This window comes from Herpailurus yagouaroundi, unplaced genomic scaffold (assembly GCF_014898765.1).
Source record: "Herpailurus yagouaroundi ecotype Mexico unplaced genomic scaffold, PumYag 141, whole genome shotgun sequence".
In the NCBI taxonomy this organism is placed as follows: Eukaryota; Metazoa; Chordata; class Mammalia; order Carnivora; family Felidae; genus Herpailurus; species Herpailurus yagouaroundi.
Window position 1 is genome coordinate 47,753,052 of NW_024412396.1, and position 23,801 is coordinate 47,776,852.

Consider the following 23,801-nt stretch of genomic DNA (forward strand, 5'->3'; position numbering starts at 1 on the left):
CTGTTCCAGGCATAGGCATAATTTTTTAAATGGCAATTTGGTTACTATTTCTGATGAAAATAAAACCCATTAAATTTTATTAACTAAATAGTCCCATACCTCAAATAATCATGTTTATAGTTTATAATCTTCATGGTTAAAAAAAAGGTAAAAATTTCATTTGATTAAAAAAATTAGTTTTTTTTATTAACTTTATACATTTAAGTAATTTCTACACTCAACATGGGGCTTGAACCCACAACTGAGATCAAGAGTCACGTGTTCTTCTGACTGAGCCAGCCAGTTGCTCCTAAAAAAATTAGTTTTAAAACTAGCTGGTGAAGGGGCGCCTGGGTGACTCAGTTGGTTAAGCGTCCAACTCATGATTTTGGCTCACGTCATGATCTCATAGTTCAGTTTGTCAGTCCGAGCCCTGTGTCAGGCTCTGCACTGGCAATGCAGAGCCTGCTTGTGATTCTCCCTCCCTCCCTCTCTCTCTGTTCCTACCCCACTTGTGCGCGCGCGCGCTCTCTCTCTCTCTCTCTCTCTCTCCCCAAATAAAAAAATAAGCTTTAAATAAAAACAAAAATAAAATTAGATGGTGAATAATGGCCATCTCTGGGATTGCAAGAAATTTTATGTACTGTTTTTATTCATTTGTATTTTACACAATTAACTTATGTATATAATGAAGAGATGTTTCTAATGAAAAGTAGGCTTAAAGAAAACACTTAAGGAGCACCTGGATGGCTCAGTTAAGTATCCGACTTCGATTCAGGTCATGATCTCACAGTCTCCTGGGATCGAGCCAGGCCTGGAGCCTGCTTTAGATTCTGTGTCTCCCCCTCTCTCTGACCCTCCCCTGCTCAAGCTCTCTCACCCTCTCTCAAAAAAACCACTTAAGCGGATTCACTACTCATTAAACTAAATACCATTTCTTAATATATTCTGTACAAACTGAAACCATCCCTAGTTTTCCCTTATTTAGAAAGTGAACATGAAGCCACACTCTGAATTAAAAGACTAGCCTTCTAAGTGTAAGTTATATAAGTTATAAGATTTAATAACTATTTGTAGTTTGTTTCAGGTCTACGTAATATATTCACTGATTTGTCTATTGTTTTCGATCATTAGTATTATGATGCTTAAAATATTCTTTAATGACTAGTAGGGCAAATCATTGCATTACTTTAAAAATTTTCTAAGCTAAACTTATTCTTCTAGTGAACTTAGAATTATTTTGTTAAACAAGAGACTGAATTTATGTTTCTTGGAAAATTACATTACTTAGGCTGTATGTAACTGGAGAATAAACTCAAGTGGACATGACCAATCTATAAATTATAGTTTCACATATCATAATAGATGAATATAATCCCTTTAACATTAATGATGATTAGACTAGGAAGGGCTTCAATCATTTAAGAATTTAAATGACCAAAATCTGAGGTAAATGTTATGTATGTGTGTGTATATGTACATGTGTCTACATATTGGTTTATTTTTAGTTTTTTGCATACTATAATCAGTTATTTTTCTCCTTTCCCTTCTACAATAGATTCACAGACATTTGTTCCAAAATATAATAGACCTCTCTAAGTTGGTTGCTTCTTTTTTATTGTATCTTTTATATTGAGGGATTACAGAAGAGGTCATATGAGATGTACCAAGAAGTAGAAAAGTTTTGATTATTAAGCAAATTGATAAAAAAAAAAAGCACTCACTAGTAGCCAGACTTGTGACAGCCTACCATACGAGCAAACCTAAAGCAACAAGTATTTAATGCTGTCTAGGGCAGGGCATGCAAAAGTAATGGTTAATGCTTTCATAGCAAAAGGGTAAAAGGCCACACATTGGAGAGAAGGAAGGTTGCGAAGAGGATTGTCAGAGTTTATGAAACATTCTTCAAATCTATCCACAATATGATATTAACACTTTACTGCAAACTTTTATGAATTCTGAATCCATTCTCTCCTTTTACTAAATACACAGGCCTGTGCCTGGGATTTGTTTTATGGTATAATAGGCAAAGAAAACATTATGTATCCTGGAAAAGGCCTCTCCATTTCAAGTATGCTCAAGTTTGTGCAAAAGGCAGGGGAAATACACTGGTTATGTTAAAGGAGTATATAGAAGGAAACTGGGGAGTAGTAGCCAAAATAGTAAGCCCTCCCCCCAACTGTAAACCTCACTAGCCATCATCACAGGTAACTCTATCTTCTACTTTTTCCTGGAAAGCTGTTTATTGTAGTAAATTTAAAATCAGTAATTAAAACCCAGTTATCACAGTTAAGACACTAACTCTAATAGTTTTCTCTTGGTTTTAGAACATTATTCATCTGTAAGATTTCATACCACTTGTTTAATTTAGGTTCTGAATCAAAAGTAACTTTTGGATAATGTCTGGCCTAAATTGGCAACATTGGTCTTTATTATTGACATCTTTGGATGACAACATGAGATGCTCTTTATTAGAGAGCCCACATCTTTTGCCTTAAAGAAATACTGTTATTGGATAGCGAATCATTAAAATTTATTGAGCAAAATCTTTAAAAAAAATATTTCAGCATATAGATCAACCCTGGCAACCATCAAATACATACAGCTTTCAATCTTTTTACAGCATCTTCACAGATGTGCATTCCTCTTGACTCATCAACTTCTACATGGCCGAGGTACTGTAGAAAAGAAGAAAAAAGTTAGGGTTATTGCTATGCTTATTGAGTAGCTACTATATGGCAAGTATCAGTTGGTAGAAAATTGAATATCAAAATTTCTGCACGTAAGAAACTACTACTACAGAAGAGTTAAGATAATGTTTCTAACCCTCAGTGTCCTCATATAAATGAGATTTAGAATAAATGTCTCAAAGAGCTGTTCTAGAGAAGTGAAAAAGTACATGGTAACACTAAATGTTACCTAAATCTATTGGATCTGAACATAATAGCCTGTGCTAGACACAGTTACTGTGTCTCTGAACACAAAAAATAATCCTAAAACCAACTGTGTATGTATACATATATAAATACATGTATGTATATGTATACACACATATTGAAAAAGGCACAAATAAAAAGAACAGTTACTCAAAGGATGAAGAGATCACATATTCCTTTTATGGCAAGCATATAAGAGAAGGGCAGAGAACTAAAAAACAAATTTTAAGAGGGCAGTACATTTAAGCTTTAAAAGGTGTAGAGGGGTTTGTCAGTTTGAGCCCTGAGCTGGGATCTGTGCTGACAGCTCAGAGCCAGGAGCCTGCTTGGGATTCTGTGTTTCCCTCTCTCTCTGCCCCTCCCCCACTCACGCTCTGTCTCTGTCCCTGTGTCTCTCTCAAAAATGAATAAACATTTAAAAAAATATTTATAAGATGTGTAGAATTTGAAGAGGCAAAAATTGAAAGGCTAGAAAACTATTTCAGGCCAAGAGAATTTAACAAAAGTTATAGGTGTAGAAAAGCATAACTATATATCTGCAAGTATTCCTGTTTGGCTAGAACATGAGGTATATACAGCTGGGGAACTTTAATGCTGGAATGTGTCTTTATATTTATTTATTTATTTATTTATTTATTTATTTATTTATTTAATTTATTTATTACAAATGTTTATTTATTTGGAGATAAAGAGAGAGTGTGTGTGTGAGTGAGGGAGGCGTAGAGAGAGGGAAAGAGAATCCTAAGCAGGCTCTGCACTGTCAACGCAAGGCCCGACAGACGTGGGGCTTGAACTCACACAAGCCTTGAGATCACAATTGCAGCCAAAATCAAGAGCTGGATGCTTAACCCACTAAGCCACCCATGGGCCCCGAGTCTCTCTTTAATCCTAGAGTCCATAGAGAGCTAATAAAGCTTTTTTTTTGCAAGGTTACAGTAATGTAATTCAAACCGTACCTTAGCATGGGAATAGGTAAGAGAAAACAGAAGGGATGGTGGGAATATTACAAAAGTACTCTTATTTATGTATTTATTTATTTTGTGACAGAGAGAGAGAGAGGGAGGGAGGGAGGGAGGGAGTGCGAGCCTTGCAAGCAGGGGAGGGAGAGGGAGGGAGAGAGAGGGAGGGAGGGAGGGAGGGAGGGAGGAGGGAGGAAATCTTAAGCAGGCTCCATGCTCAGCACAGAGCCTCATGAGCTCCTACAACCCTGGGATCATGATCTGAGCCAAAATCAAGAGTTGGACACTCAACCGATGGAACCCCCTTGGTGCCCCTGAAAGTGCTCTCTTTTAAAAGGAAATTTATGGTCTGGTTCTGGGTTAACATTGAGTAGACCCACTTTTCTCTGTCCAACCCGCTGAATGAAACCATAAAACCTGGACAGAATGCATGGAGCACCTATCTGAGGTCTCTTTTGTAAAGAGTAGAAAAGAAATTCAAGAAGAATACCAGGATCTTAGATATATATTTTTTAATATTTATTTATTTTGAGAGAGGGAGAGAGAATGAGTGAGCAAGCATGGATCTGGGAAGGAGCAGAGAGGGAGAGAGAGAATTCCACACAGGCTCTGGGCTGTCAGCGCAGAGCCTGATGCAGCGCTTGAACTCACAAAACTGTGAGATCATGACCTGAGCTGTAATCAAGAGCCAGACTCTCAAGATGCCTAGCCGACTGAACCATCCAGGCACCCTAAAGTACTTCTGAACTGGCAGGGAGTTTACCTCCCATTCTCCTCCTCCTTTTTTCCTCCCTCTCTTTTTTGATGCTTCCAGTTTGAACTTAACACAGCCAGAAATCCAAAAGTGAGTGCTGTGGCAAAGAAAGAACTCTGAGGGAAATAAAAACGAACTCTGGGAAAAGCACTCTAGCTTTGGCTCTAAGATCAGGAGAGAGTATAGGAATCATACTCCCTTTTATTTATCTCTCTTAATTCTTTGTTGTCTCACATCCCAGCTCCCCAAAATATCCTGTGGTGGTGGCGCTGATGGCAGCAATGGAAACCTGCAAGAGCCACACTTCTGAGGGAGGGGAACTTTCCTCCTGGTTAGTGAAACTGTGATTCCAGGAAGATGGGACCAACACTCTTTCTGCTTTTTTCCCCCTTTGTATATCTCCCACCATTTGGCCCTGCATAGAGGTGAAATAGTGGGAACGTATGGGAGAGCAGAACAACAAGAACCCCAGGAAACACAGGCATAGAGTTTAAGTAACTTGCCCAAGGTCACTGAGCTAGTGAATACTCAAACCCAAGCAGCCTGACCAAGAACCATCTTATAATGCTCATATGTATGGAATTTTTCATTTTTACTCAAATCTTTCCAATACTGCATAAGTGCATAAAACCAGTGTATTACAATCAATTTAGGAAACTATTTGACTTCAAGTAACTTGAGGCATCAATCATAACGATCATTACCTAAGACCAAAATAATTAAATGTCTGAAGAATTTTAACAGCTATAATTTTGAGTGAACATTATATAAATAGGAAGAATCCTCACTTTTTAGTGAATCAAATGATGTATTATATATAGTTCTAAGCTGAAGGAGTCTAACCTCTTTAGGCCAAATCTGAATAATATGAAATCCAACAAGATAAATCTTTACATATTCTATTTTAGATTGTCAAGTGCAACAAATTTTGGCTACAAATTTTATTTTCTAAACACTTTCTACCTAGATCCACATTTAGTTCCACTCTTTGGTTTTATAGATGAGAAACAGTGGTAATGTTTTCTCAAACTCAACATCACTGAATCCATTATGGATACTCAGTATATACAAGGGCTTCAAATTTTAGAGAATTTCTTTTTTTTTTTTTAATTTTTTTTTCAACGTTTATTTATTTTTGGGACAGAGAGAGACAGAGCATGAACGGGGGAGGGGCAGAGAGAGAGGGAGACACAGAATCGGAAACAGGCTCCAGGCTCTGAGCCATCAGCCCAGAGCCCGACGCGGGGCTCGAACTCACGGACCGCGAGATCGTGACCTGGCTGAAGTCGGACGCTTAACCGACTGCGCCACCCAGGCGCCCCGAGAATTTCTAAACTACTACATTAAAAACAATACATAATAGTGTTTCATATCAATAAGAAAGGATGCTGGTAGCAAATTTTCATGTGTACCTTTGTCTGGCTCAACAAAGGATAACTTTAAGACAGATTCCATATTTCGTCATCTTTGCTTACCTCTTTTTTCTACTAAGTTAGAACAATTTTACCCCCAAATTATAGGCTATCAGAAAAGTCAAATGTTTGGTGGCTCTGAACTAGCTCTAGATGTTCAGATTGACTCGCACTCAGAAATAATAAAGTACTCTCTCACTGAAGACTGTTTTCATCATTCAGTTAGATGCAATAGTGATAGGTATATTACACTCAAATTCTGGAAAGCTCTATTTTTCAGCTTAGAAGACAATGATGAATGAACTTTTAAATACCTCCTTAGTTGAATTCAGCTCTAGAAAGGATTGCTTTATTTTCTGTTGATATTTGGCCTTTTTCAAAGTCCAAAAACATAATTTTAATTTTGTGGTCCAATAAGCAAAGAAAATAAAGCAGTGGAAAAGAGTAAAATCTTAGCAACTGAACTATTTGCATCATTGTTCTGACATTTTAACAAATTCTGGCAGCTCATTCTTAGTGCCTTGTCACATATATTAAGTTCTTTTTGTTTCTTTACCCTTAATCACTGACTTGAAATGCCAAATATATATTTTTTTAAATTACATTATCCTGGACTTTCTATTTTGTTCTACTGTTGTGTCTTCCTATTGTGGCACTATAACATGGTATTTTGATCAACGGTTAATTTAAGAATGCATTTTAACATGGTTTAGCATGGTCACTTTCACTAATTTTTCTCCCACAGAATTTTCCTGGTTATTTCCTATGTTTAATCTTTGGTATCAACTTTGGAATAATTTTGTTCAATTCCTGTCCAAAAAAAACTTTGGTGTTTTAATTAAGATCACCTTAAGTTCACTAGTTAATTTGAGAAAAACTGACATTATAATACTGACCTATTCCATCTAACACTATGTATTCAAGTCTTTTATATCTCTGAAGTTTTATAGTAGCCTTCAAATATACTCTTGTACATTTCTTTCTAGATTAATAAGTATATTCCATAGCACTGCACCATTTAACATTCCCATCAAAGTGTATGACGGGTTCAATTTCCCTACATGCTCATCAGCACTTTATTTTCTATCATTTTTTAAATTATACCATCCTTTAATAGGTAGTATTAAACAAGTAGTATCTTGTGATTTTGATTTGCATGCTCCTAATGACTAATGATACTGAGTATCTGTATCTTTTTGTGTGCTAATTAGCCATTTGTATATCTTCTTTGGAGAAATACCAATTCATATCCTTTGCTCATTTTTTAAAAATTGGCCTATTTATATACTTTTTAAGTTTTATTTAAATTCCAGTTAGGAGTGTAATATTAGTTTCAGATGTACAATATAGTGATTGAACATTTCTATACACCACCCAATGCTCATCACAAACAAGTACACTCTTTCATCTCTGTCATCTATTTAACCCACCCCCCACCCACCTCCCTTCTGGTAACCATTAGTTTGTTCTCTATATTTAAGAGTCTGTTTCTTCATCTGCCTCTTTTTTTTCCCCTTTGCTCATTTGTTTCTTAAATTACACATGAGTGAAATCATATGGTATTTGTCCTTTTTCTGACTTACTTTGCTTAGCATTAATACTACTCTTTAGCTCTATCCACGTCCTTGCAAATAGCAAGATCTTATTCTTTTTTATGGTTAAGTAATATTCTATTGCATATATACACCACATCTTTATCCATTTGTCAATCGATGAACAGTGGGCTGTTTCCATAATTTAGATATTGTAGATAAAGCTGCTATAAACACCGGAGTACAGGGGTGCCTGGGTGGCGCAGTCGGTTAAGCGTCCGACTTCAGCCAGGTCACGATCTCGCGGTCCGTGAGTTCGAGCCCCGCATCAGGCTCTGGGCTGATGGCTCAGAGCCTGGAGCCTGTTTCCGATTCTGTGTCTCCCTTTCTCTCTGCCCCTCTCCCGTTCATGCTCTGTCTCTCTCTGTCCCAAAAATAAATAAATGTTGAAAAAAAAATAAAAAAATAAAAATAAAAATAAAAAAATAAACACCGGAGTACATGTATCTCTCCGAACTAATATTTTTGCATTCTTTGGGTAAACACCTAGTAGTGCAATTGCTGGATTGTAGGGTAATTCTATTTTTAACTTCCTGAGGAATCTCCACTCTGTTTTCCAGAGTGACTGCATTAGTTTGCATTCCCAACAGTGCAAGAAGGTTCCCTTTTCTTCACATCCTTGCCAACACCTGTTGTTTCTTGTGTTCTTGATTTTAGCCATTCTGACAGTTGTGAGGTGTTATCTCACTGTAGTTTTGATTTGCATTTCCCTGATGATAAGTGAGGTTGACCATCTTTTCATGTGTCTGTTGGCCATCTGTATGTCTTCTTTGGAAAAATGTCTATTTATCTCTTCTGCCCATTTTTAATTATTCATTTTTGGGGTGTTGAGTTTTATAAGTTCTTTTTAGATTTTGGATACTAACCCTTTATCAGATATGCTATTTACAAATATCTTCTCCCATTCCATAGGTTGCCTTTTAGTTCTGTTGATTGTTTCCTTTGCTGTGCAGAAGACATTTATTTTGATGTAGTCCCAACAGTTCACTTTTGCTTTTGTTTCCCTCGCCTCAGAAGACGTACCTAGAAAGAATATGCTATGGTCAACATCAAAGAAATTTACTGCCAGTGTTCTCTTCTAGGATTTTTATGATTTTACATCTTACACTCAGGTCTTTAATCCATTTTGAATTTGTTGTTGTGTATGGTGTAAGAAAGTGGTTCAGTTTCACTCTTTTGCAGGTAGCTGTCCAGTTTTCCCAACACCATTTGTTGAAGAGACTGTCTTTTCCCCACTGGATAGTCTTTCTGGATTTGCTGAAGATTAATTGACTACATAGTTGTGGGTTCATTCTTGGGTCTTCTATTCTGTCCCATTGACCTATGTGTCTATTTTTGTGTCAGTACCATAGTATATTGATTACTACAGCTTTGTAATATAACTTGAAGTTCAGAATTGTGATGCCTTCAGCTTTTTCTTTCATAAGGTTGCTATGGCTATTCAGGGTCTTCTGTGGTTCCATACAGATTTTAGAATAGCTTGTTCTAAGCTCTGTGAAAAAAGTTGTTAGTATTTTGAGAGGGATTCCATTAAATGTGTAGGTTGCCTTGGGTGGTATAGACATTTTAGCAATGTTTGTTATTCCAACCTATGAGCATGGGATGTCTTTCCATTTGTTTGTGTCATCTTCAATTTCTTTCATCAGTGTTTTATAGTTTTCAGAGTACAGGTCTTTCACCTCTTTGGTTAGGTTTATTCCTAGGTATCCTATTGCTTTTGGTGCAACTATAAATAGGACTGATTCCTTAGGTTTTCTTCCTGCCGCTTCATTATTGGAGTACAGAAATGCAACAGATTTCTGTACACTGATTTTGTATCCTGAGACTTTACTGAATTTGTTTATCAGTTCTAGTAGTTTTTTAGTGGAATCTTTAGGCATTTCTATATATAGTATCATGTCATCTGCAAAGAGTGAAAGTTTTACTTCTTCCTTGCCAATTTGGATGCCTTTTCTTTTTGTAGTCTGATTACTGTGGCTATCACTTTTAGCACTATGTTGAGTAAAAGTGGTGAGAGTGCACATCCCTGCCTTGTTCCTGACTGTAGAAGGAAAGTTCTCAGTTTTTCACCATTGACTATGATGCTAGCTTTGGGTTTTCCATATTTGATACTTGGCCTTTTTTATGCTGAGGTATGTTGCCTCTAAACTTGCTTTGTTGAAGGTAGTTATCATGTATGGATGTTGTACTTTGTCAAATGCTTTTTCTGCATTTATGGGAATGATCAAAGTTTTTATCTCTCTCTTTTTTATCTTTCTCTTATTGATGTGATATATCATGTTGATTGATTTGTGAATACTGAACCACACTTGCAACCTAGGGAAAAAAATCTCACTTGATTAGGCTGAATATTTTTAATGTATTGTTGGATTCAGTTTGCTAGTATTTTATTGACAATTTTTGCATCTATGTTCATCAGGGACATTGGCTTGTAGTTCTCTTTTTTTTTTATTTTTTTTATTTAAAAAAAAATTTTTTTTTCAACGTTTATTTATTTTTGGGACAGAGAGAGACAGAGCATGAACGGGGGAGGGGCAGAGAGAGGGAGACACAGAATCGGAAACAGGCTCCAGGCTCTGAGCCATCAGCCCAGAGCCCGACGCGGGGCTCGAACTCACGGACCGCGAGATCGTGACCTGGCTGAAGTTGGACGCTTAACCAACTGCGCCACCCAGGCGCCCCTGTAGTTCTCTTTTTTAATGGTGTCTTTATCTGGTTTTGGTATTGGGGTAATGCTGGCCTCACTGAATGAATTTAGAAAATTTCCTTTCTTTTCTATTTTTTGGAATAGTTTGAGAAGGAAAGGTATTAACTCTTCTTTAAATGTTTGGTAGAATTCACCTGTGAAGCCATCTGGTCCTGGACTTTTGTTTGTTGGGAGTTTTTTTTTTATTACTAATTCAATTTCTTTGCTGGTTATCAGCTTGTTCAAGTTTACTTTCTGTTTCAGTTCTGGTAATTTATATGTTTATAGGAGTTAATACATTTCTTCTAGGTCTTCGAATTTGTTGGCATATAGTTTTTCAAAATATTCTCTTATAATTTTATTTCTGTGGTATTGGTTGTTATTTCTTCTCTCTCATTTGTGATTTTACTTATTTGGGTCCTTTCTCTTTTCTTTTTGGTAAGTCTGGCTAGAGGGGGTGCCTGGGTGGCTCAGCTGTTTAAGTGTCCAACTCTTGATTTTGGCTCAGGTCATGATCTCACAGTTGGTGAGATCGAGCCCTGCAGAGCCTGCTCAGGATTCTCTCTCTCCCTCTCTCTCAAGGTTTATCAATTTTGTTGATTTTTTTCAGAGAACCAGTGCTCCTGGTTTCATTGATCTATTGTTTATTAGTTTCTATATATTTTTGCTCTAATCTTTTATTATTTCCTTCCTTCTGATGGCTTTAGGCTTTGTTTGTTGTTCTCTTTCTAGCTCCTTTAGGTGTAGGGTTAGGTTGTTTATTTGAGATTTTTCTTGCTTCCTGAGGTGGGCCTGTACTGCTATACACTTCCCTTCTTAGGAAAGTTTTGTTGCACCCCAAAGGTTTTGAACTGTTGTATTTTCATTCCTTTGCTCATTTTCTAATTGGGTTGTATGCCTTTAAATTGTTGAGTTGTAAGAGTTCTCATTATATTCTGGGTATTAAGCCTTTATCAAATACATGATTTCCAAATACTTTCTCCTATTCTGTATATTGTCTTTTCACTTTCTTGAAAACATCCTTTGTGCAAAACTTTCAAATTTTGATGAAGTTCAATATATCTATTTTTTCTTTTATTGTTCATACTCTTGATGTCCTATTTAAGACTCTGCTACCATATTTAAAATCATGAAGATTTACCCCTGTGCTTTCTTCTATGAATTTTATGGTTATTACTCTTATATTTAGATCATTGATTCAGTAAGTTAATTTTTTACATGGTTTAAGGTAGAGCTCTAACTTCATTCTTTTAAATGTGAAAATCCTAGGGCGCCTGGGTGGCTCAGTTGGTTGAGTGACCGACTTCGGCTCAGGTCATGATCTCACAGTTTGTGAGTTCGAGCCCTGCGTCGGGCTCTGTGCTGACAGCTCAGAGCCTGGAGCCTGCTTCTGATTCTGTGTCTCCCTCTCTCTCTGCCCCTCCCCACTCATGCTCTGTCTCTGTCTCAGAAATAAACATAAAAAAATTTTTTTAATGTGAAAATCCAGCTGTCCCAATGGATGCATGGATGACAATTCTTTCCCCCTTGAGTGGACTCTGCACCCTTGTCAAAAATCAATTGAACAAAAATATATCAGACTATATTTAATCTATCTTATTTGCTTCTTCAATCTGAGGATTCAAATACTGCTTTAAATGAATTCATCTTCCTCTCTCCTCCTGTAGCTCCCATAGGCCTGGAAGTTCTACTGGCCTTTTTAATTTGTTCATCCATGTTTCCTCATCTCTTTTTCATATTTTCTCTTTATCATCTTGTGCTGCATTCTGGGTAACTTTATTAAATCTACCTTCCAGTTTACCAATTCTCTTTTCAGCTAGGTCTAATGCACTATTGAATCTATCCACCAAATACAATCTCAGTAACAGTATTTTTCATTTTAAGAAGCTCAGATTTGATTCTTTGTCAGATTTAATTCCTTTTTTTCATGTCTTATTTTTTTCTTATGGTTTGAATTTTTCTATGTCTCTAATGATTTTATATATCCATATTTTATAGTGTCCTCTATAGTCTTCAATTCAAGTTCTTACAGAGCTAATCTTGTCCTTTATTGTATAATCCTTATTATATCTGCTGATCATTTCCATATATGATTTATAACTTACTTTTTAAACTGTAAGTTCATCCTCACTGAAGCTCAATTTCACTGAGGGAAATTCATGCATTCTGGAATATGGAGTGGTTTTATATTTGCTTCTAAAAGATACCCCAGGTGTATCAGTAGCCTAAGACCTATTGTAATTAATTTGAGGATTCTTACACCATGCAGGTTTTAGCATCTGAAGTCCAAATCCACAGTTTCAATTTTTCCTTAGAGACTCCTTTTTTTCACCCGGGATCTGAGCAGAGGCAAGATTCTGCTTTTTAATTGTTTTGTTTTGTTTTTTGCTTCTTCTCTTAGTTCTCTATTTCACTGATTATAAAGCCCACTGAAGTTTCTGGTTCTATGCTGGTTCTCAGTTCTGATGCTCTGGTTTTTATAAGTCCAGGACTTTTAGAATGAATGTTAAAACCAAAGGCTCTAGCTCACAAATCTTCTACCTCCTAGGTTGTACCATGCCAGCATAATTACTGCTGTGTTTGCAAATTCCCTCTTAATTTCTAGTAACTGGAGAGATCGGTCTTTATTGAAAGCTCAGATGTGTTTTAAGAGAAAAAGGTTGTTTATAAATGTATTCAGCATTTCTAGATATTTGTATTGGGAATATTTCTATGTTAGCTTAATACACTTTTTGCAAGAATGAAAACACCTGTCATATTTTTCAACAAAACTGTTTTTGCTATCTATTGGTTTTAGTATATCTTGTAAGTAGCCAAAATACTGGAGTTTCCTATAATTTTAAGCAGTTTTTTGGTTGATTCTCTTGGTTTTTCAAAGATAACATCTGCAGAAACAAATAAGACACAAAAAGTCTTGATTTCCCACTTTTATAACTTTTCTTTTTTTTTAAATTTTTTTTAACGTTTTATTTATTTTTGAGACAGAGAGAGACAGAGCACGAACGGGGCAGGGGCAGAGAGAAAGGGAGACACAGAATCGGAAGCAGGCTCCAGGCTCTGAGCCATCAGCCCAGAGCCCGACGCGGGGCTCGAACTCACGGACCGCGAGATCGTGACCTGAGCTGAAGTCGGACGCTTAACCGACTGAGCCACCCAGGCGCCCCTGTAACTTTTATCTTCTTATCCAAAGGTATTTATCACCATTTCTAAATCAGTGTTGAATAACAGTCCTATCTAAGAGCAACCTTGGGGTGCCTGGTTGGCTCAGTTGGTTAAGCTTCTGACTCTTGATTTCAGCTCAGGTCATGATCTCATGGTTGTGAGATTGAGCCCTACATCAGGCTCCACGCTAGACATGGAGCCTGCTTAAGATTCTTTCTCTCCCTCTGCCCCTCCCCTACTCACTCTCTCTAAAAAGAAAAAAAGAAAAGAAAAAGAAAAAAAGAAGAAAAGAAAAGAAAAAAAAGAGCAACCTCATCATCCTCCCAAATTCAATGGAAATATTTCACCATGTATGACCCTGGGACAGTTTTTTACTCATTTAAAGAATGTATTATTCTATTCCTATTTTGCTAAGAAGATTTATTGGGATTGAATAATATTTTAAACTGTAAAAAAAAATTGAGATGTAATCCACATCACATAACCATTTCAAAGTGAATAATTCAGTGGCACTTAGTACATTCAGTGTTGTGCAATCACCGCCTTTATCTAATTCTAAAAGAAAAACCAAAAGAAAAACCTGTACACATTAAGCATCTACTACCTGTAGCAGCACTTTCCCGAAGCCCCTTAGCAACCTATAACCTGCATTCTGTCTGTATGGATTTACCTAATCTGGATATTTCATATAAACGAAATCATACAATATGTGATCTTTTGTGTCTGGAGTATTTCACTTAGCAAGTTATTTTTGAGGTTCACACATCGTAGTATATAGGAGAACTTCATTACTTTTTATAGCTGATACATACAATATTCCACTGTATGTATGTACCATAGTTTGTATATCCATTCTTCCACTGAGGGATATGTGGGCTGTTTCTACCTTTTGACTTTATGAATAGTGGTGGTATAAACAAGAATGAATGTACACGTATTTATTTGAATTTTCACTTCTTTGAGGGTATATATCTAGCAGCAGAATTGCTGAGTCCTATGATAACTCTGTGTTTAGCTTTTTGAGGAACCACCAAACTGCCATCCACAGAAATTGAACCATTTTACTTTCCCACTAGTAACGTGTAAGGATTCTGGTTTCCCCACATCCTTACCAAAACTTATTTTCCTTTTTTTTTTTTTTAAAGGAGAACCATCCAAGTGGGTGTGATGTGGCATTTCATTGTGGTTTTGATATGTATTTCCCTAATACCTAATGATGTTGAGTATCTTTTCATGTACTTGTTGGCCATCTGTACATCTTCTTAGGAGAAATTTCTATTCCAATCCTTTGCCTATTTTTAAATCATGTTCTTTTATATATTCTAAATACTAGACTCTTATCAAACGTGTGATTCCCAAATATTTTCTCCCATTCTGCAGTTTTTTAATCTTCTTGATAACTTCCTTAGTGCACAAAAATTTTACATTTTAATTAAGTCCAGTTTATCTATTTTTTTCTTTTGCTGCTCATGGTTTTGATGTCTTTTCTAAGAATCTATTGCCAGATCCAAGGTCATGATAATTTACCACTAAATTTTCTTCTACGAATTTTATGGTTTATAAGACTTAATAGTCTTATATTCCTTAAAAAATTTTTTTAATGTTTATTTATTTTTGAGGGGGGGCGAGAGAGAGAGAGACAGACAAACAGACAGCACCAAGTGGGGGAGGGACAGACAGAGAGGGAGACACAGAATCCGAAGCAGGCTCCAGGCTCTGAGCTATCAGCACAGAGCCCGATGCAGGACTAGAACTCAGGAACAGTGAGATCATTACCTGAGCTGAAGTTGGACGCTTAACCAACTGAGCTGCCCAGGTGCCCCTATTCTTATATTCTTATATTAACTTTTAAGTTAATTTTCTGTACATAGTGTAAGGTAGAGGTCTGGCTTCATTTTTTTTTCAATGTGGAAATCAAGTTGTTCCATCACCATTTGTTGAAGAGACCATTCTTTCCCCATTGAATGGTCTTGGTACCCTTCTCAAAAATCAATTGGCCACAGATGTATAGGTTTATTTCTGTACTCTCAATTCTATTACATTGTTTTATACATCTATCCTTATGTCAGTATGACATTGTTTTGATCACTATAGATTTGTACTAAATTCTGAAATCCACAAGTGTGTATCATTCAACTTTGCTTCCATTCAATGATGAAGTCCTTTTCTTAGGTTCATCAATGTGATGAACTATATCAAATTTCCTAATACTGAATTATTTGTGGATTCTTAAGTTAAACCCTACTTTGGTCTTTATTATACTTTTAGATCCTACTTGTTCTATTTTTCTGCCTACTTTTTCATCTATATTTATAAGTGGAACTGGTCTGTCGTTTTCTTTTTCTTTTATGCTATCTTTGTTATATCAGGATTCTGTTAATGCCATAAAAAAATCTGGAAACCATTCTTTTCTCCCCCAACCCCCATATGCTCTGGTATAGTTAAAGAGCATAAGAATTATTCTTTGAGGTTTTGAAAGAATCAACCTGTGTAACCATCTATAATCTTTTTGGGGAGATAGTTTTGGGTTTTAAAAACACTATTTCCTTCATGGTTACAGGCCTATTCAACTTTTCATTTTCTACTTTAATTAATTTTAGTAATATATGTTTTCCTAGAACATTCTTTTTTTAAAAGAAGAGGAGGGAGGGGCAGAGAGAAAAGAGGAGAGACCTGACGCAGACCCTGTGCTGACAGTAGAGAGCCTGATGTGGGGCTCCAACCCACAAACTGTGAGATCATGACCTGAGCCAAAGTTGGACACTTAACCGACTGAGACACCCAGCGCCCCCTTCCTAGAACATTCTTAATCTAAAATTTCAAATTTATCACCATAAACTATATAATGTTCACATAACTTAAATCTGTGATTGGGTCTCCTCACTTTCTTATCTCTAGTATTATATATCTGTGTTTTCTTTCTTTTTCTTTATTAGGACTCATTCCTAATACTATATCCAAGTCACTTAATCCCTGTTTCCATTTTTTATTAATAATAAAATGACAAAGTAGGGTTTTATGGTCGCTGAGATATGAATATAGGTTTCCAAGTGTTTCCAGAGGATTTTATTCTATCATTGTGGTGACTTCAACTGATCTCTTATGGGTATTTATCCCGGTAAAAAAAAAGGGGGGGGGCAGGGAGACTTAATGGAAAGGAGAGAACAAAAATATCTCATATATGGAATGACTCTTAGCTGCAAAATCTATTTTGGAAATGTGGAGATGGAAATCAGTGTTGTGCTTTACTAGACTATGAGAAAAACATGCCCATTGAAAAAAACATTATTAAAGAGGTCTCTTTTCTTTTCTGAGACACTATCTCACTGAAGAATTGCAGCTGACTTGTGTTTTAATGGCTAAAATATTTGACACTGGGACTTCTTTTGTCTGTATGCCTTTTCCAAACTCCTTCTGAGTAAGGGACTTTTATTCACAAAAATGTACTTTAGAAAAACTAGTATGTGGAATTTCATTCTTGGATGAATTAGGTCATTTTTCCTTTTCTTGAAAAAATTATTCAAATAGATTTCCCCCCTTATTTTTGGTAATGTTAGCTATGAGAAGAAATGCAGAGTTCTGATGTGAAAGACTACGTAGTCAACACTTCCCAACATTAGCAAAAAGTAACATAATGATTAATTTACAAGAAAGTGTAAGGCACATTATCAGGTATACATGTCCAGTATTATATAGCAAATATAGGATGTAGATGTGTAGAACATGATATCAAAACTTGTTTCAGGCCTTTAATCAAAGGAGAGTAGTTAAGTCAAATTAAAATGGGTTACTTTTACATATAATTTTGGAGTACAATTACATTTGAACAAGTCATCTGACCTAAATATATGCATTAAATCTAATCACAGAAGTTTAAAGCTGAAAAGAACTTAAAGAGATTCAGAAACTTTACCTTTCAAATGTGGCACAGAGTGTCAAAAAAGTTAAGTGATTTACACAAAGTCATATAACTAGTAAATTAACAGAGCCAGGAATAGAACTTTGATCTTTTCACTTCTAGATCTTTCTTCTTTCAACTATCTCACTATCTTCTGTTTACTATCTCACATTACCTCTGCAACTTTGCTATTCAAATAATGGTTTATAGTTTACTGGTCTTACATACATTAACTTAATGCTAGTCTACTTTAAAAAAAAAAAAAAGGAAAGAAAGAGAGGTTGATCAAATAGGAATAGTCATCCATTTTGGCAATGTTGTTTATGGTTGAAGTGGGTGGGGGGCATTCTTCCTCAGAGCTCAATATTTCCTTCATAAATGAAATTACCCTAACTTTCCTAGTAACACTATTGTACTGCTAACCAAAGAGTAGATATGGGGGATTTTGCTTTATAAAAATATTATAGCTGATAAGTAAAGAAAGGATGACAGAATTAAAGTATCACCATTTTGCAACTTAATGATTTAATAATCCCAGGCAATGATCATGAATGGCTACTGATATCACAAAAAGATAATCAGCTATTGTGCGTCTCCTGATCATAGCCCACAACACCAATGCAGTATTCCTGGAAAAACAAGCAAGCAAGCAAGCAAGCAAACAAACACAATCTAAGCTAAATCTGATCAAGCCTTTAAGAACCAACCCACAAAAATTATAGGAAACAGGGGCGCCTGGGTGGTTCAGTCGGTTAAGCGTCCGACCAGCTCAGGTCATGATCTCAGGGTTCATGGGTTAGAGCTCTGCATCTGGCTCTGTGCTGACAGCTCAGAGCTTGGAGCCTGCTTCGAATTCTGTGTCTCCCTCTCTCTCTGCCTTTTTCTGACTCACACTCTGTGTCTCTCTCTCTCACAAAAATAAACAAAACATTAAAAACATTTTTTTTTAATTACATGAAACAGAGGAACATGTTACACAGAATGAATTTTTGGCATTTTCAATTTGCTGAAGAGTGAAGAATTAGAGTTCCAGACCAACTAGATTAACACCAGTGAACACCAAAGTATCTCAATTCAAATGCCAAAAAGAATTCCCTAAAAGTAGAAGTAAACCCGAAGTAGACAGAGCCTTCTTAAAACTGTAATCCAGCTTCTCTTAGTATAAAACCAGACAAGGACATTATGAGAAAGAAAAATTACAATCCATTCAGGAGCAAAAGTATAGATGTGAAAGTTTTGAACAAAGTATTAGCAAAGAGAATCCAGAAATGTACTCAGTAAACTCAACTTGAGTACCTCTAATGATCAAGTTGAGCTTATTCCAGGAATGTAAGGTTAACTATTCAAAAAATCTACTAAGTATAATTTACTACCCAACAGAATTAAAGATAAAGATTATATAATCTCTATAGGTACAGAATACACTTCTGATAAAACCTAGTTTCCACTCATAATTTAAACTATTTTTTAACCAAGAACAGAAGGGAACTTGTTTAATCTGATAAACTGTGGCAAGATTGGGAATGAGGTAAGAATTCTTGTTATTACCAATTCTACTCAGAGTTATATATCAGTCCCTGACCAATGAAACAAAGGGACAAAAAAACTTTTAAGTATATATAAGAAATACAACAATAATTATTCAGAGATAATATAACTGTATTAGTAAAAAACCCAAAGGAATATACAAATAAATTATTAGAATTAATAGATGAGTTTAGAAGGATTGTAGATATAATTTCAACATACAAAAGCCAATTGTATCATTTCACAGTATATACAAATATTGAATCATTATGTTGTACATCTGAAACTAATATAATGTTATATGTCCATTATATTTCAATTTTTTAAAAAGTCAATTGTATTTCTATAACAGCAATAAGCAGAAAATGAAATTTTGAAAAAGACACCAATAACAGAATCAAAACTAAATGCCTGATGTTATCCTTCATTCATGAATCTATTCTTCTAACCACGTCTTTCCTAAAATAATATGGCAACTCTACCCTTCCAATTGCTCAGATCAAAAACCTTGGCACTAGGGATGCCTGGGTGGCTCAGTCAGTTAAGCATTGGATTTCTGATTTCAGGTCAGGTCATGATCCCACAGTTCGTGAGTTCAAGCCCTGAGTGAGGCTCCTTGCTAACAGTGGGAGCTCACTTGGGATTCTCTCTCTGCCCCTCCTGTGTGAATGCTCTCTCTCTCTCTCAAAATAAACAAACTTAAAAAAGAAAAAACACCTTGACACTATCTTTGATTTCTCTTTGTCTTTGTCAACACTTCACAAATTTAATAAATCAACAAATACTACCAGCCCTATCTACAAAATACATGCAGAATCTAATCCCTTCTCACCACTTTCAGTACTATCACCCTGATGTAAGCCATCATCATCTTTCAGGTCTGGATTTTCATAACAGCCACTTAACTGGTCTCTCTGCTTTCACCCTTGCTCTTCTCTACAGTAGATTCTTAGCACAAGAGTCAGAGTAATCCTTTTACAATCTAAGTTATATAATGTCACTCCTCTGCTCAAATTTCTCCAGTGGCTTCTCATTTCACTCTAAATAAAAGCCAAAGTCCTTAAAATGGTCTTATAAGACTCTATACCACTGGTTTTTTCAAAGGGGTGTGTTCAGGAAATATATGGAGGCATTTTTGGTAACAGTGACTTGGAAAATTACTCATAGGTATTGTGCACAGATGATACCCTGCTTCCTGTATGACATCTGACTGTGCTACTGGGCATTAGTATCCATTTTAAGTGAATGGATAAAAACTTATTTGTAATTATTTAAATCTAACTCCATTTTACATATATACACAATATTTTTTGCATAATTGCAATTGCTATGTCAATCGAGGAAAGAATTTTACTTTGATAAGAATTTTACCAAAAGCTGTTCACCATTTCAGAAAATAACATCACCACTTACAATCCACTTGTGGTATATGAGTTATCAATATATTGTATCAGTCTACATTTGCAGCTCTCATCCACAGTGATTCTAAGGTAAAGGTTTACTACTTTAGGTCTTCTAGGGTAATTATGTCCAAGCACTCACACACTGGTTTAATTTTATTAACGTTTTTTTGTTTCTTCTTTATATATTTAATTATGTAAGCATAAGTAGGTTATACTATGTATATATTTCATTTAGGATAGTATAAGAAGTATTATAAGATATTTGTAGTAAAAATATAGATGATAGATCTGACCAGTGTGAAAAGTATTAAACTACATGCATGATCAGGCACTCTGCTACTTAGCTGATCTTACCTCTACTTGTACTACCTGCTCTAAATACACTGGCTTCCTTGCTGTGTCTCCAACATACCATTCTCCTGCCCTAGACCCTTTGCACTTGCTGCCCTTTCTGTCTACAATCTGCCTCTTACTTTCTTTGAGTCTTCACTGAAAAGTCACTTTTGCAGTGAAGGCTCCCCCAACCATCTTATTTTAAATTTCACTATCCTTATCACCATGCACTTCCTTCAAACCTAGAACCCTTTTGATATACCAGATACTTCATACATTTTTATTTTTTCATTGTTAAAACCAACTAGAATGTATACACTGTGCAGGAATTTTGTCTGTTTTGTTTGCTATACTACCCATGCCTAGAACACTGTCCGGCAAACAGCAGGCATTCAGTAAATTGAATAACTTTTAAATGAATTAATGAATTACTAGGCTCATAGAGAAGAAAATGTAACACATTACTTAGCTCTACATTAAACAATTAAGAATCATTATACTGAAACCTCTTACACTAAACTTGACAAAGAAAGGGGGACAGGGGCACCTGGGTGGCTCAGTCGGTTAAGCATCAGACTTTGGTTCAGGTCATGATCTCATGGTTCTTGAGTTTGAGCCCCCTCAATAGGTGAGCAAGAGCCCCACTTCGGGTGAGCATGAGCCCTGCGTCAAGTGAGCATTAGCCCTGCTTCTCTCTCTCTCTCATTCCCTTACTAAAAAAAAAAAAAAAAAAAAAAAAAAAAAAAAAAAAAAAAAAAAAAAGAAAAGAAAAGAAAAAAAAGGAAAGAAAAAGGAAAGAAAAGAAAAAAAAGAAAGGGGGACAATTTATGGTTGTAGGACAAAATGTAAATGTTACTGACCTTATAATACTAAAAAGAAAAGCACAGTTGACATAAGTTTGAAGGTAAGAGAGGGATTTTAGTATTTTTATTTTATATGGTAGAGAATTGAGACATACCATCTAAAATTAAAGAAGAAAAAATTTATGAGTATAGGAAACTAATAGAAAAACCAAAAATAATAATTCCAAAAGTCTGGGTGGAGAAGAGACAAAGAGAAGATGGAAGGACAGGATATGTGGGTTAAATGATCCTTTGTCACCTTTACAGTGGAGAACCAATGATAAAACTGGTAAGTTAAGAACAGACACTAAAATGATATTATCTAAAGAAGGTAAAATATTACCAATTATAGAAGCAGAAATAAAAATGGTTAAATGTCCCTGGGAAGTGGGATTAGTGGTAGAGAAGGTGTTGTTTTCTCACCACAAGCATATATTACTTCAATGAAAAATTTTAAGTTTAAATTAAATTCAACACCATTTTAATAAAATTTTAATTCACATATCATGGTTATAAAATCATAATGTAGTCCTTAAGAACACAATCCTCTAGGGGCACCTGGGTGGCTCAGTCAGTTAAGAGTCCAACTCCAGCTCAGGTCATAATCTCGTGGTTTGTGAGTTTGAGCCTCATGTCGGGCTCTGTGCTGACAGCTCAGAGCCTGGAGCCTGCTTCGGACTCTGTGTCTCGCTCTCTCTCTCTCCCCTGCTCATACTCTGTCTCTCTCTCTCAAAAATAAATAAACTTTTAAAAAATTAAAAAAAAAAAGAAAGAAAGAAAAAGAAGACAATCCTCTAAATCTAGACCACAGGAATTCAGTGTTGGCTTCAAATAATCAGATATCACCAACTATTCACTAGCACTATCATGTAACAGAAATCTCACTGCATCATATTATGTCATAAACAAAATCATCAGCTCTTAAGAGATTCTGAATAGAGCTAACACTTCCTTTCAAAATGCACAGCAAATCATGAGTAACTGAAATGCTTGGGATTCATAAACCAATAACATTTCACAGTTTATGTTAAAAAGTTATCTGAGGGGCGCCTGGGTGGCGCAGTCGGTTGAGTGTCCGACTTCAGCCAGGTCACGATCTCGCGGTCCGTGAGTTCGAGCCCCGCGTCAGGCTCTGGGCTGATGGCTCAGAGCCTGGAGCCTGTTTCCGATTCTGTGTCTCCCTCTCTCTCTGCCCCTCCCCCGTTCATGCTCTGTCTCTCTCTGTCCCAAAAATAAATAAACGTTGAAAAAAAAATTTTTTTTAAATAAAATAAAAAAAAAATAAAAAGTTATCTGAAACAAGAAACATTTTTCCCAAATTTTTAATGTTTCAAGTAATCTCTACACCCAACCGGGAGCTTGAACCCACGACCCTGAGATAAAGAGTCCCATGCTCCTCTGATTGAGCCAGCGAGGCACACCCAAATTTTTAATGTTTCAAACAGAAAACCAGATTATGATGTACAGTTGTCACTGTTAGCAAGCTAGAGAACTAAGAAATGAATACAATGTATCTATCTATTAACCAACTGGTCACTTCGATTGATTTATTTCATTGGTACCATATATGTGAACCTTACGTTTGGATCACTACCAATCAACTGGAGCATCTTCCAAAAAATTACAGTGTGAGGCAGCTATGAAATGAAACATTATTGCATATGCAGAAGATTGTCACATTCAGACAATAAAATTATGAGTAGCAATAAAAGTCCCATCCCTTGGGATAAATAGAATTTTTAAAGCTGTAAGAGATTGCTGCGACCAATGCATTAAGTCCTCAGGCATCAAACATCTATCAAAAGCTTCTGACTCCTATTCAAGAGAAGATATTTAACTTACAGTGTTAAAAATTCAATTAAGGAAAAAACCCAAGAAATAAGAAATGCAGATTTAGAACTCCAGTATTCAGTTGGCATCTAACAAATAACAATAACAGCAGCACCAAAATTTATTGTATACTATGTGCCAGCAGTGTTGTGTTTTTCATGTAGCGTATTTGCTCATTTATTTCTCAGAACACCTATATTAGATAAGTACTATTTCTCATTTTACAGCTGAAGAAACAGAGGTAGAGAAAGTTTAAGTAATTTGATTATGGTCACAGTTAATAATAACTGGCATAGCACCAATACAAACTTGGGTAGTTTGGCTTGAAAGCATATGCTCTAAATGGATAAAGAAATTGTGGTTTATATACACAATGGAGTACTACGTGGCAGTGAGAAAGAATGAAATATGGCCCTTTGTAGCAACGTGGATGGAACTGGAGAGTGTGATGCTAAGTGAAATAAGCCATACAGAGAAAGACAGATACC

The 23,801-nt window shown here is 35.9% G+C and overlaps 1 protein-coding gene across 11 annotated transcripts in view; it reads right to left on the minus strand.

Moving 5' to 3' along the window:
- NUMB (NUMB endocytic adaptor protein) overlaps positions 1-23,801 on the minus strand; it is a 203,615-nt gene that overhangs the window by 42,446 nt on the left and 137,368 nt on the right. For all 11 annotated transcript variants that reach the window (XM_040477622.1, XM_040477620.1, XM_040477619.1 and 8 more), the window contains one exon: positions 2,583-2,657. In XM_040477622.1, the coding sequence (XP_040333556.1) occupies positions 2,583-2,657 (75 nt within the window). The remainder of the gene's footprint in view (positions 1-2,582; positions 2,658-23,801) is intronic.